This window comes from Berghia stephanieae, chromosome 7, assembly GCF_034508935.2.
Source record: "Berghia stephanieae isolate SIO BIC M18660-M18661 chromosome 7, UCSD_Bste_1.3, whole genome shotgun sequence".
In the NCBI taxonomy this organism is placed as follows: Eukaryota; Metazoa; Mollusca; class Gastropoda; order Nudibranchia; family Aeolidiidae; genus Berghia; species Berghia stephanieae.
In genome coordinates, this window is record NC_088366.1 from 9,435,674 (window position 1) to 9,449,686 (window position 14,013).

At 38.2% G+C, this 14,013-nt stretch overlaps 2 protein-coding genes across 2 annotated transcripts in view; both read right to left on the bottom strand.

The window, feature by feature from the left end:
* Window positions 1-11,475, bottom strand: part of LOC144976443 (uncharacterized) — a 47,116-nt gene extending 35,641 nt beyond the window's left edge. The window contains exons 1-7 of the mRNA XM_078920735.1: window positions 11,427-11,475; window positions 10,554-10,668; window positions 9,123-9,319; window positions 8,524-8,638; window positions 3,701-3,858; window positions 2,069-2,183; window positions 927-1,128 (exon numbers count right to left, since the gene is read on the bottom strand). Coding sequence (XP_078776861.1) covers window positions 927-1,128; window positions 2,069-2,183; window positions 3,701-3,858; window positions 8,524-8,638; window positions 9,123-9,319; window positions 10,554-10,668; window positions 11,427-11,475 — 951 coding nt within the window. The remainder of the gene's footprint in view (window positions 1-926; window positions 1,129-2,068; window positions 2,184-3,700; window positions 3,859-8,523; window positions 8,639-9,122; window positions 9,320-10,553; window positions 10,669-11,426) is intronic.
* Window positions 11,476-11,620: 145 nt separating this feature from the next.
* The window catches only part of LOC144976444 (collagen alpha-4(VI) chain-like), a 65,284-nt gene continuing 62,891 nt past the window's right edge, over window positions 11,621-14,013 (bottom strand). The window contains exons 31-32 of the mRNA XM_078920736.1: window positions 12,518-12,633; window positions 11,621-11,745 (exon numbers count right to left, since the gene is read on the bottom strand). Coding sequence (XP_078776862.1) covers window positions 11,621-11,745; window positions 12,518-12,633 — 241 coding nt within the window. The remainder of the gene's footprint in view (window positions 11,746-12,517; window positions 12,634-14,013) is intronic.

Genomic DNA, 14,013 nt, shown 5'->3' on the forward strand with positions numbered 1-14,013 from the left:
TTTTGTGTGTTGGTCCGTTATACTTCCGGATGGCAATGTTATGAGCTTCTTAGCCAAGCGCATACTATCTATAGTATGCGCTTGGCTACGAAGCTCATAACATTGCCATCCGTAAGTATAACGGACCAACACACAAAATTATGTGTATCCATGAACGTTTATAGTTAGTAAAGTTCAGTGAACATTACTCATAAACGCGGATGGCAAAAAACAATAACAAAGACCTGAGTGTCGTCATCTTCGAACTATCTATACTCAGGTTTCTGTATAACCGAGTCATCGATCACATGATTTGCTGCCTGCTGTCCAACGAATGAACATTAACAAATATATGTAGACACGCTGCTTTGTTTATGAGACTTGTAAACATACTTGTGGCTTCAATTTGAACAAAAACGGCCTATTATTTATTGTGATGTTGGATAATTCGAAAACTGTCTCTATATATCCTACTACTGAAAACGTTGCGACATCTTATGATCCAATGTGTAACTTATTCAGCGCTGGTTCTCCGGAGGACTGATTACACACTTCTAAGGAGATCTGAACCGGAACATAGAGATGTTTGACGTCATGAATTCTGCTTCCCATTAAAGTGAAAAGAAAAGTAGTCCTTCAGAGCCGTGAGGCCCTTGGAGCGGGAGTTTATCCCGGTTTCTATAGCGTGAAACGGACAATAGTAATTGCTTGCTATCCTTTGGATAGGACGCTAGTCTATCGCAAGGTACCTTCAGCCAGATCTAACCGATCCATCTACGCAATCACTGCTGGGTGGACAGGGGGTTCAGGAAAAAAAAATCTCCACTGCACCCGGGATCGATCTTGGTTCCTTTGGTTGTGAAGCGAGTGCTCTACCAACTGAGCTATTAGGATCCCTCCCCCCCCCCCATTAAAGTAACGTGATATCAAAACGATACGACACTCACCTTGGTTGGGTTAGGGTTAGGATTTGGGTTGGGGTTGGGGTCAGGACCAGTCTGGCCTGGGACTTTGGTCGTGCCCACCAGAGGAGGAGGAGCCAGAGTGTTCTTGGGAGCTGGTGTGCCACACTCGGGTGCCTTGCAGCAAGGGTCTGAGGGGTCGGTCACCAGCTTACACTTTGGTGGAAGGTTGTCGTAGGTGATACATCTGGGGAGGACAAAAATGTAAATGTGTCACCAACCGTGTCAATCAGAATCTTACCTTAGTTCTATCTCCCTACAGAGGCTGAATGTCATGGAACGCCATTCTTCACGTACAATGGCCATTACCTTACCTTACCGGAGTTCCGTCTTCCTACAAAGGTTGAATGTCATGGAACGCCATTCTTCACGCTCAAGGGTCATTACCGAGCAGTCGATTATCTTTTTGCCAGTTGTTGCCTCCACATTTCCTATCCAGGATTTCCTTGGTTTGCCTCGTGTCTTTCTGCCAGTTGCTTTTCCCTCAAGCACTGATTTTTGGAAGGTGTTGTGTCTCCGAACGTGTCTATAATAAGTCAGTTTTCTCATTTTAACTTCTGCCAACAGTTTTCTGGACCTTTGGCCTCGATCAGTAAGAAAGAACCAGAATGAGTATGTTACATAGATACATTTCATCGATAACAAATCCTGTGTAATTCACCATGTTTACCAATCACTGCCGTTGTTTACATTATGACGACTATCCAAGAGGCGTGGTTTTCTCAGTATCTATAATTGATGTCGATGAAACTTTATGTTTGATTTTCTCAGCCGCATTATAATGTGTGTTATCAGCCCATGTATGGGGCCACAGAATTTCATTCTGGATTTCAATCTGGAGCATACGTTGTAAGAATGAGGTAAACATTTTGGTACTACCGCAAACTCGGGGACCCAAATAATTTTGGGGGTTTGGGAGGGGGGGGGGGATTTTAAAAAAAAGTCTAGTAGGGGGTTTGGGAGGGAGAGATTAAAAAAAAGTTTCCCCCCTCCCAGACCCCCAAATTATTTTTAAAAAAAGTTCCCCCCCCCCTCCCAAACCCCAAAATTATTTGAGTCCCCGAGTTTGCGGTAATACCAACATTTAACTCAGGAGAAATGTTTACTTTTAGAAACAAACCTCTTACCTCTCAGTACAAGAGTAGACTCCAGTATCAGCGTTATCACATTGGCATTTCTTGTCACAACCATCAACCCATTGCTGTCCCCATGTGTATTGTACACCCTTGTACACACAGAATGCTGGGGATGACACACATAACACGATAATAAACAATAATATTACAACCATCAACCTTTTGTTGTCCCCATGTGTATTGAACACCCTTTTACACACATAGACACACCTTTTACACGGTCTTACAATATTACAACCATCAACCTTTTGTTGTCCCCATGTGTATTGAACACCCTTTTACACACATAGACACACATAACACGATAATATACAATGTTAGAACCATCAACCCATTATTGTTGTACCCGTGTGTATGGCTGCGAATGAAAAACAGATACACATCACATATTACAACATCACAGAATTGATATGTTGACCTAACAAGAAATTTGGAAATGCCACACTCATCCAGTAACACACACACACACACACACACACACACAATATATATATATATATATATATATATATATATATATATATATATATATACATAGTTTTATCCAAGCAAATGCTATATTGTCCTTTTAACACTATAGAAACCGGGAAAAACTAAGGATCCATGGGCCCAAATGACTGACCATAGACAACTACCTACTCACAAATGGGAGCGATAGATTCATGTTTTCGTCCAACCTATTCATCGTTCACATGATTTGTTGCTGTACAACGATTGGACATTTATCTATATATCTAAACACGCTGCTTTGTTTATGAAAGTTGTAAACATGCCCATGCGTCATGCTGAGCAAAATGACCAATGGGCATGATCTATATTGCATTTCCATGTGCTCGAGGTCATTGGTCATATTGGAGTATGTGCTTAACGTGACCCACATAGTAAAAAGTGCTCACATATTTTGAAATATCTAACATCACGTTTGGTCATTTTGTTCAGTTTGACACATACATATGTTTACAACTTTCATAAACAAAGCAGGGTGTTTACATTTGATAAGAAATATCCAATCGTTGGACATCAACAAATCATGTGATTGATGACTTGGTTGGACGAAAACATGAATATAGATCGCTCCCATTGTGACGTTGGATAATTCTGAAACTGTGAACACTTTGCACTATGTGGGTCATTTTGAACACACTTTGCAATGTGACCAACGACCGCGAGCACATGGAAAGGTAATATATAGATCGTGCTCATTATCCATTGTGGTTATCTTTGAGAATGCGTCTTATCCAAAAACCGCATTGCCGGGCCAAGGCTATGTGGTCTAGTGGTATGACACTCGCTTTCTGATCGGAAGGTCCTGGGTTTGAGCCTCGCGCTCGATAGTTGAGTTCTTGGAAAAGGCTCTTTACTCACATTCTCTCACCGTACTCAGGTGTAAAATGAGTATCTGGGCGTTAACAGCGTTGTCTTTGTCCGAAAAATTGTAATATCGCCTAACAGGGGCCATGTGCCGTCCTACATGTTAAATGTTGCTGTTGACCAGGGACCCTTTGTATAGCGCTTTGAGCGCAATTAGTGGATATTGCTCTATATAAAGCTCAATTAAAAAAAATTAAGAGAAGAGATTACTTTTTTCTCTCTTTTTTTTCTATTAAAGACAATGTTGAGTACCTTTGTCTCCTGGTTTCTTGGTGGTTCCGCCATTGGGGTTGGGGGCATTGGTTGGCTGGGGGTTGGGGTTGGCATCGCATCGGGGTACCTTACAGCAGGGGTTGGTGAAATCATCCACCAGCTTACAGTTGGCTGCCAGATTTGTGTATCGTTTGCATCTGATAAATAGAATATAATATATTAATGAATATAAACATAACGTGTATATACATATATTTATAAGTGTAAATGATTAGTGAGAGGATGGAACTACTATCATCATCATCATCATCATCATCATCATCATCATCATCATCATCATCATCATTATCCATCAATATCATCATCATTGTGATCATCATTATCATTATTTCACCACCATCATACAATTATTCCATGCCTAAATTTTTAGAACTAGAGCGGGGGAGAAGAAAGAGTGAAAAAGTAGAAAAAAAAAAGAGAAAAGAAAGAGGAAGATATATATATATATATATATATATATATATATATATATATATATATATATATATATATATATATATATATATCTCGGCCTTTTTCAAAAAACTGCCAAATTCCTGTCCTGTGACGATAATTGGCTCTGAAATATTTAATGCACATATTGTTAGCAAATACTTGCTTACACAGTCTTACTACACATTACTAACTTGTATGAAACATAAAAAACAAAAATCGAGAGAGATTCAGGATAGATACAACGTATTGTATTGACGGGGGTAGACGCAAATGCCCTGTCCTTTTTTTGGATGATGGCTAAAAATCCAATTCTTAACAAAATGGAGTGTCTTGTTGTATGAATTAAGCTGATGAAAATTGCCATCTTCTAACATCCTCATAAAAGTTTGTAACAATCAGACTTTATAAAATGTGATTATATATTACTAAAGTTTGTCCCCAAGGGGGTTACTCATTCCTGTAACGGCAGTGAAAATTAACCAATTAAAATCCTCTAAACAATAGAAGTGCAACTAACAATGTTTTCTCGCCGTAGATGCCCCTTTTCCATCATGGCCGAAACTACAAACACATGGTTTTTTCATCCAGTGTGATTTCCAGATCAAAACCGCTTCAAGAATGGTGAGTAATGTTCAACATTAGACCATGACCCTCATTCCTGTTACCAGGGCTTGTTTTTTAAATTAGAAATTGAATTAAAAATAAAACGTATCAGTATATAGCTTTTTAAGGCTCTAAATAATAGTCATACTTTAATGTTGGAGTAAAGCATATTTTAGGGATAGTATGAATCGAAGCGATGATAAACTCATCCCTGTTACACTCATTCCTGTTACACCTTGTTTTGTAACAGGAATGAGGGATGTAACAGGAATGAAGAAAACATAACAGGAATGAGTAACAGGAATGAGGAATGTGAACTTTCATAAAATAAAACACACGTTTTATTGTAACTAAGTCCTTTGGAGCATAATGGCCCATAGAATCGGAGCTTATCCCTGTTTCTGTAGCATGAAACAGACATTTAACTTATGAATATGACGTTGGTTTATAGGAAATTATATTCCCCAGCAGTACTGGTACCATAATAGACACCTGGGTGAAGCAAAGTGAATCAACCAGAATGAATTTCCTTGATTAAGGAAACCACTCTATGGTTGTGGAGGTTTTCGAACCTGTTACCTCCCAGTAGGGAGTCCTTTTGGTAACCACTCGCCACGGCGCCTCCACATGGTTTATCGATTAATAGCATATTCTTTTGTTTCATAAGGATGTGTTTGGTAAAGTGTTTTGTAAACCACTGAAGTGTTACAGGCCTATGTCCATTAATTCATTAAAGTGGTAACATTCATGGTTACAAGTTTACCATTAAAAACAATTTTTATTGTATACATTTTCATTTCTAACATTCCTGAAAGACTATTTTTAGTGCAAAGTTAACTTGCCAATACCAAATGCCCAATGTCCAAACATAGTTTGTTGCCTGTTAGGCTCAGATATATTTTAGATGATTACTATGATTTTAATGGCCCGATTTCGCTTGTTCAAATGTGACATTGTATCACATAATAGTCTTCTTTGTTTCTTGACTTTAATTCTTGTTACACCTTGTTTTGTAACAGGAATGAGGGTGGCGAAATGTAACTTGATATTAGTGTTCATTTTCAAGGGTCATAGCTTTGTTGTAACGATTGTTTTATTTTTTTTCTTATCACAAAGGCCAAAAAAGTCATGACGTCAGCCGAGAGCGACGACTTTACCGTCAAAGACGAGATGGAGATCTTATTCGACGTGCTGTTAATCTTGAAAAAAGACAAGACAAATACCAGAGCGACAAATCGAGGGGAAAGAAAAAACAAAAGAATATCATTTTGCACTCCTAAAAGACATCAAACATTTGAGGAACAGAAGGCACATGAACAAATCCGTGAAACATTTGGCAGCTGATATGACTCTCAAAAATATAAACTGTTGGAAAAATTCGGAAACGACGTCAAATGCCTCCAAAATTTCTAGATCTTGTCAAGCAAAAAGTACGAGATTTTTTCCTGAAAGGTGACATTTCTAAATTAGCTCCAGGAAAGAGAAACACAATAACAAGAAATAAAGAAGACTATCATGTGATACAATGTCACATTTGTACAAGTGATACATCTCTTGCAACCCATACGTGTCATTTTCTTCATTCTACCGACTTAAGCCATTTTGGGTTATTACTCCAAGAAAAAGGGACAGCGAAACATGTGCATGTAAAAAATGTGAAAACATTAACATGCTTGCTTCAGCGCTTTGGAGAAAAGGAGTCAAGAAAGTTCAATCATGTTGTTGGTCACATCAATTAAATTTCATTCATTTCAACAAAGTGATTTGAAGCAACAGGTTTTCAAAGGTGATGGAGACATGCCTGAAGTTGCACCGGTTGACTTAAACAGTGATTCAAGGGATGAACATGACCAAGATGACATAGACATTAAGGTGATGCCGACTGAAATCGATTACAATGGTTTTATCAAAAGATTGAATGAATGCAAACCATTTGATGAAGTGGTTGATGAATGTGAAAATCAAGCATTACGTGTTTGTGAATTAGTTGGGGCCAGCAGAAGTGTAATCAAAACTCGCATTGGTATTGACAAAAGGCTTACACATTTCATTCCAAATGATATACCTAGATCTCTGTTTTTATAGGAAACAGTTATTTTCAGTCAAGCTGAGGGCCGATGGGGATTGCCTGCCTGTGTATGCATTTGGCAAAGACACACAAACAGACGAAATACGAGTAAGATTGATATAAGAGCTGGCTTAACACAAGGACCATTATTTGTCAGATTCAAACCTTGCTTCACTCAATGACAACATCCAGACAGTTGTTGTTTTTTGTCACAAACTTGGACCATTATATTCCCGATGTTCACATAAGTGATAAAGATACCCTGGAAGAGATGTTCAAATTGGACGTTATGTCATTAAGTAAACCAAAATCATACATGGGCATGTGGCAGCTTCTTGCTCTTTCTAGTGTTTTAAAAATGCCTCTTTTGTCTGTTTATCCAAACATTCCGATCTGCAATGAAAGAGTTATCTTGAATCAATTGATTCAACCTAGAGTTAAGTTAACAGTGTTGGTGCTCTTTTGTGGGTCTATACTAACGTAAGCCCCAAATCATTGTATTGGCGCCCTAACCATTTGGTCCCCTTCTGAGTTTCAATCACTAAGCGTATTGAATTTATAATCCTTTCAAATAAATATGTTTGTAATTACTCATTCCTGTAACAGAAAACTCATTCCTGTTACGTCCACTCATTCCTGTTACACAAACTCATTCCTGTTAAGAATGACTTTTTCTTTTTTTTTTCATGATAAATATAAATACTTGAAAGGAAATATTATTTGTGGTGGTTTAACACTTATATACCTAGACTATGGTATACAATTTTTATTTTTGTCATTTTCCTACAATTTTTTGGAGATGATGATTGCTCAAATAATATCCTTTGTTTTCAAAAACTGATTTCTGAATGCCTTTTGTAAAACAATAAATGTCATTTTGTTGTCAGAATTAGTATCAATGCTCTGTGTTTGTTGTATTTCAATGTTTTATTTCAATAATTGTCCAAAAATGTGTTAACTTATGTAATGTGACATAATTTTATAAGCGTAACAGGAATGAGTCACATGTGGATCGTGATTCACAAATACTTGAATAAGTGGCCCCTGGAAAATCATTAAGCCCTGATATTACAATTTTATGTCGCATACATATCACAGAAAGCATACACAAAATAATGAGTATGTTGGAAAGACTTGACTTTTTACAAATTTGAGGACTCGAATTTGGCGTTTTTCTGAAAACGGCCGATCTATATATATATAGTTTTATTGTTTTAATATTTACCACAATGTTGGAGTCAGTCTACATCGATGTTTCAGGCCTTTTCAGCCATCGTCAGGACTGTGTGGTACATGAGTTTGGTTTGTTGTGTGTTGTTGCTTGTTGAAGTGGTTCCGTATGTTTGTAGTTGATTAGTAAGCGTTTCCGTCGATGTGGACAACTATTGTACATCTCATTTTTCGTGTCGAGTGTGGCTTCATGAGGGTGTTTGATGATAGTATATTTCTCTTCCAGGCATAAGCTACATTGTTTTGATGTTGGTGTGTATCCTGTTGCTTAAGATATAATTTTCCATGAAATGTTGTGGCCTAGTTTGTTGTCTTTTAATTGCCAAATATGTTCGCTGAGTTTTGTGGATGTTTTTTTTGTTAGTGTTTCTAAATGTTGAGAGAGAGAGAGAGAGAGAGAGAGAGAGAGAGAGAGAGAGAGAGAGAGAGATAGAGAGAGAGAGAATAGTGAGAGATTCCAACTTACTTTTCAGTACATTTATATTTCCCAGTCATCTGGTCCTCACAAATACAGTCGTATTCACAGCCATTGTCCCATGTATCTCCTTGGTAATAACGTTTTCCCTCGTATTCACAGTAGCCTGGGAAAGAATTTAATGTGATAAATAATAGGACTTATTATATTATAATACGATATAATTTTAAAATAAAAATTTTAGCTTTTATATAGAGCAATATCCACTAAATGTGCTCAAAGCGCTTTACAAGGGGTCCCTGGCCATCAGCAACATTTAACATGTAGGACGGGACATGAACCTGTTAGTCGATATTCCATTTTTTATTTCAGACAAAGACAACGCTGTCAACGGCCAGGTACTCATTGTACATCTGAGCACGCTGAGAGAATGTGAGTAAAGAGGCATTTCCAAGGACTCAACTATGCGCCGAGCGAGGCTCGAACCCAGGAACTTCCGGTCCAAAAGCGAGTGTCATACCACTAGACCTACTAGCCGCAGAGACGGTGATGATGATGGTGATGATGACGACAACGATGATGATAATGATGATGAAGATGATCCTAAATATATTACATCACATTTAAACCCTGTTCATGGGAAAATTTACCTTTGGGAGTTCCTGTAGCGGTGCCAGGTGGATCTTCTCCTCCAGTGATGACTCCAGGCACTTGTGTGGGCGTTGGGTCTGGGCTGACGTTGGGGCCAGGAGCTGGCGTAGGGCATTGGGGCACCTTACAGCACGAGGGGTCCTTTGAGTCGGGCACGAATTGACAGTTGGCGGCCACGTTGGGGAAATCCGCACATCTGAGAAAAAAAAACAAAAAAAAACATTAAATGTGACCCCACGTCTCAAAACGGTATTAAGTTGTCGGGATGATTAAGATGCTGAAAATGGAAGCGTAGCCAGAAATATCTCGCTTAATTTGAGTTTATAAACTTTATAGAGGAGAAGGAATATCATATTTTACTGTGCTAAATACCAACGTTTCATATTTTTGACCTATTTAACTAAAATTTGACTTTTTAGCATCTGGTCCATCCCTACATAATTCCGTTTTGAGACGAGAGGCCTCAATGAGCTTTTATATAGCGCGATGTCCACTAAACGTGCTCAAAGCGCTTTGAAAGGGGTCCTTGGCCAACAGCAACACGTAACATGTAGAATGAGGTATGACGCTATATTACAATTTATTTTACGGACAAAGACAACGCTGTTAATGCCAGGTACTAATTTTGCAGCTGAGTACGGTGAGAGAATGTGTGTAAAGAGATTTTACCAAGGACTCAACCATGCTCCGAGCGGCGAGGCTCAAACCCAGAACCTCCCGATCTGACAGCGAGTGTCATACCACTTGACCACATAGCCGCACAAGAAAATAAAAACCAGAACGATATTGATTACATGTAGCCTTTCGTCGAAGTGGCCGAGTGGTTAAGGCATTGCACTGTTACCAGGAACGTCTTATGTTCGAGTCCCGCTTCAGGTCTTTTCGTTTTTTTCTTCGGGTAAGGTCGTTAACTCCCAATTTGCTCACTTTGGACAACATGTGTGATTCCTGTTGACATCAGACATCTTGTTGGACGGAGTGGAGTAACTATATTCCTTCATGGAATTCCTTGGCGACGGGATCTTATGGTGTCGTGCGTGGTGGAAGGGGTAATTCTATTTTTTTTTTAAATCGTCTCAAAACAGTTTCTTATGGGTTGAATAAACTATAGATAGTATGCAGATGACGTCATTCAGGTCTTTGTTATTGTTTTTTGCCATCCGCGTTTATGAGTAATGCTCACTAAACTGTATTAAACTGACTATAAACGTTCATTGATACACACAGTTTTGTGTGTTGGTCCGTTATACTTCCGGATGGCAATGTTATGAGCTTCTTAGCTAAGCGCATACTATCTATACAACAGTAATTTAAAGCGGGGATCTCGATAGCGTAGTTAGTAGAGCCCCTGATTCACACTCAAAGTGATCCAGATCGAACCCAGGTGAAGTATTATTATGAGTGGTCGATGCGCGTGCCTATGTACGTACCTGCTCTCACAACGATATTTGTTGGTCCTTGGCTCCTCGCACGTGCATTTGTAGTCACATCCATCGTACCACACCTGGTCTCTATCGTAACTCTTGCCCTTGTACTCACAGTAGGCTGGGGAGACGGGCGGAAATAGATAGATAAATAAAAGAATAAATGACTAAAAAATCAAATTAATTTTAAAACGAATAAATACATGAATAAATCTATAGATAAATAAATAGATAAATAAATAAATAAATAGATAGATAAATGAATAAATAAATAAATAAATAAATAGATAAAAGAATAAATAAATAAATAAATAAATAAATAAATGAATACATAAATAAATAGATAAATAAATAAATAGATAAATAAATAGATATATAAATAAATAAACAAATAAATAAATAAATAAATAAATAAATAAATAAATACATAAATAAATAAATTTCTAATGTTTTTCTGTAATTCAACGTTTCAACTGATTATTTTTGTTTTGTTTTGTTATTGGCTGAAAATGGGTTTGGAGCTCGAAACCTTCCACATTAGGAACCTGGTTCTTTTTCGACGCTCTTTTATTTCTTTTTTGTACATTTCTATGATTCCAATAATCTGCACCTAGCTATTCTAGAAATCCCCTCAAATTGGGGCAGCGTGGCTCAGCGGTATGGTCTTTGCTTCGTATCCGAAAGGTAACGAGTTCGATCACCCGCCGCTGCGTTGTGTGCCCTTGATCAAGTCATCTAGCCCTAGCTCAATTTGCGGCGCTGCATTGCGGCTGACGCCTGGGTTATTCCAGTCTTCCCTTGGAATAGACCCTAAAGACAAATTTCCCCTTGGAGATGATTAAAGGGAATTTTATTTATTTAAGTCAAAGCAGCATAAACGGCCTGCTGTCATTTTCATGCGGCCTTTGTTGATGGCTATGTGGTCCATAGTGGGATAGAGTCCCAGACAAATCTCATCAAGATGATACAGAAACTAAAACTTGTTCTTTTTTGTGGACAAATCAAGAGACACAAAGATCTGAACAAGTGTGTATGAACGGTACCAGACAAATCTCATCAAGATGATACAGAAACTAAAACTTGTTCTTTTTTGTGGACCTATCAAGAGACACAAAGATCTGAACAAGTGTGTATGAACGGTACCAGCCAAATCTCATCAAGATGGTACAGAAACTAAAACTTGTTCTTTTTTGTGGACCTATCAAGAGACACAAAGATCTGAACAAGTGTGTATGAAAGGTACCAGCCAAATCTCATCAAGATGATACAGAAACTAAAACTTGTTCTTTTTTGTGGACAAATCAAGAGACACAAAGATCTGAACAAGTGTGTATGAAAGGTACCAGCCAAATCTCATCAAGATGATACAGAAACTAAAACTTGTTCTTTTTTGTGGACAAATCAAGAGACACAAAGATCTGAACAAGTGTGTATGAAAGGTACCAGCCAAATCTCATCAAGATGATACAGAAACTAAAACTTGTTCTTTTTTGTGGACAAATCAAGAGACACGAAGATCTGAACAAGTGTGTATGAAAGGTACCAGCCAAATCTCATCAAGATGATACAGGAACTAAAACTTGTTCTTTTTCGTGGACAAATCAAGAGACACGAAGATCTGAAGTGTGTATGAAAGGTACCAGCCAAATCTCATCAAGATGATACAGAAACTAAACTAAAACTTGTTCTTTTTTGTGGACAAATCAAGAGACACGAAGATCTGAACAAGTGTGTATGAAAGGTGCCAGCCAAATCTCATCAAGATGGTACAGAAACTAAAACTTGTTATTTTTTGTGGACAAATCAAGAGACACGAAGATCTGAACAAGTGTGTATGAAAGGTACCAGCCAAATCTCATCAAGATCATACAGAAACTAAAATTTGTTCTTTTTTGTGGACAAATCAAGAGACACGAAGATCTGAACAAGTGTGTATGAAAGGTACCAGCCAAATCTCATCAAGATCATACAGAAACTAAATTTGTTCTTTTTTGTGGACAAATCAAGAGACACGAAGATCTGAACAAGTGTGTATGAAAGGTACCAGCCAAATCTCATCAAGATGGTACAGAAACTAAAACTTGTTCTTTTTTGTGGACAAATCAAGAGACACAAAGATCTGAACAAGTGTGTATGAAAGGTACCAGACAAATCTCATCAAGGTGGTACAGAAACTAAAACTTGTTCTTTTTTGTGGACAAATCAAGAGACACGAAGATCTGAACAAGTGTGTATGAAAGGTACCAGACAAATCTCATCAAGGTGGTACAGAAACTAAAACTTGTTCTTTTTTGTGGACAAATCAAGAGACACGAAGATCAGGAACAAGTGTGTATGAAAGGTGCCAGACAAAGCCAGAGAGACAAATATAAGAAAACAAAAAACATTCCAAAAAAATCAGTTGACCCCGTTTTGGGATCGAACCTCAGACCTTCTGATTACCGGTCAGACGTGCTACCATTACACCACAGAGGCTACCGATAGTTGGGATAATTTTAATACCTTTAATCAAATGATTTTTTTAAATGTTTTTTTTTCTTATAATTTTCTTTCTTGCTTTGTCTGGCACCTTTCATACACACTTGTTCAGTTCTTTGTCTTATAAAGGTGTACTCCTTAATTTCTTTACTTGATATTTTTAAGAGCCATGACACCATTTAAAACAAATTTCTAGAAGGTATTGTTGAGAGTAAAAGAGGGAGAGGGAGACCAAGATCTTTTGGTAAGGCTCTCACCTTCGGATCAACATGTACCAGTTTCGGGTCCCGCTCAGAGCGGCGCAAAGTCGAATACCCGTAAAAGGCTCTGAACATTCTCTCATCGAACTAACGTGTTAAATGAATACCTGGCCGTTAACACTAAATTTTACAAAATTAGTATTATTTAGCAAGTTTAAAATGTAAAACCCTACAAACTGTGGAGTGATCCCCGACAATATTGGAGGTTTCCACAAGACGAAGAAGAAGATGAAGAAGAACACATTTGTGTCTGTAAAATAAAATATCGCCTAACAGGCGTCATGTCTCGACCAACATGTTAAGTGTTGCTGTTTGCTAGGGATCAGGCGGCGCGGCTATGTGGTCTAGTGGTATGACCTCGCTTGGTATGACCTCGGATTGAAAGGTCCTGGGTTCGAGCCTCGCGCTCGGCGCATCGTTGAGTCCTTGGAAAAGGCTCTTTACTCACATTCTCTCACCGTACTCAGGTGTAAAATGAGTACCTGGTCGTCAACAGCGTTGTCTTTGTCCGAAAAATTGTAATATCGCCTAACAGGCGTCATGGCCCGTCCTACGACATGTTAAATGTTGCTGTTGACCAGGGACCCCTTGTAAAGCGCTTTGAGCACATTCAGTGGATATTGCCCTATATAAAGCTCAATTTTAAAAGCGCTTTGAGCACAAATTTGATAACAATCCAGATTGAGGAATTTGCTTATTAAAATTTGCTCTTATTTGCCCTTTAAAAC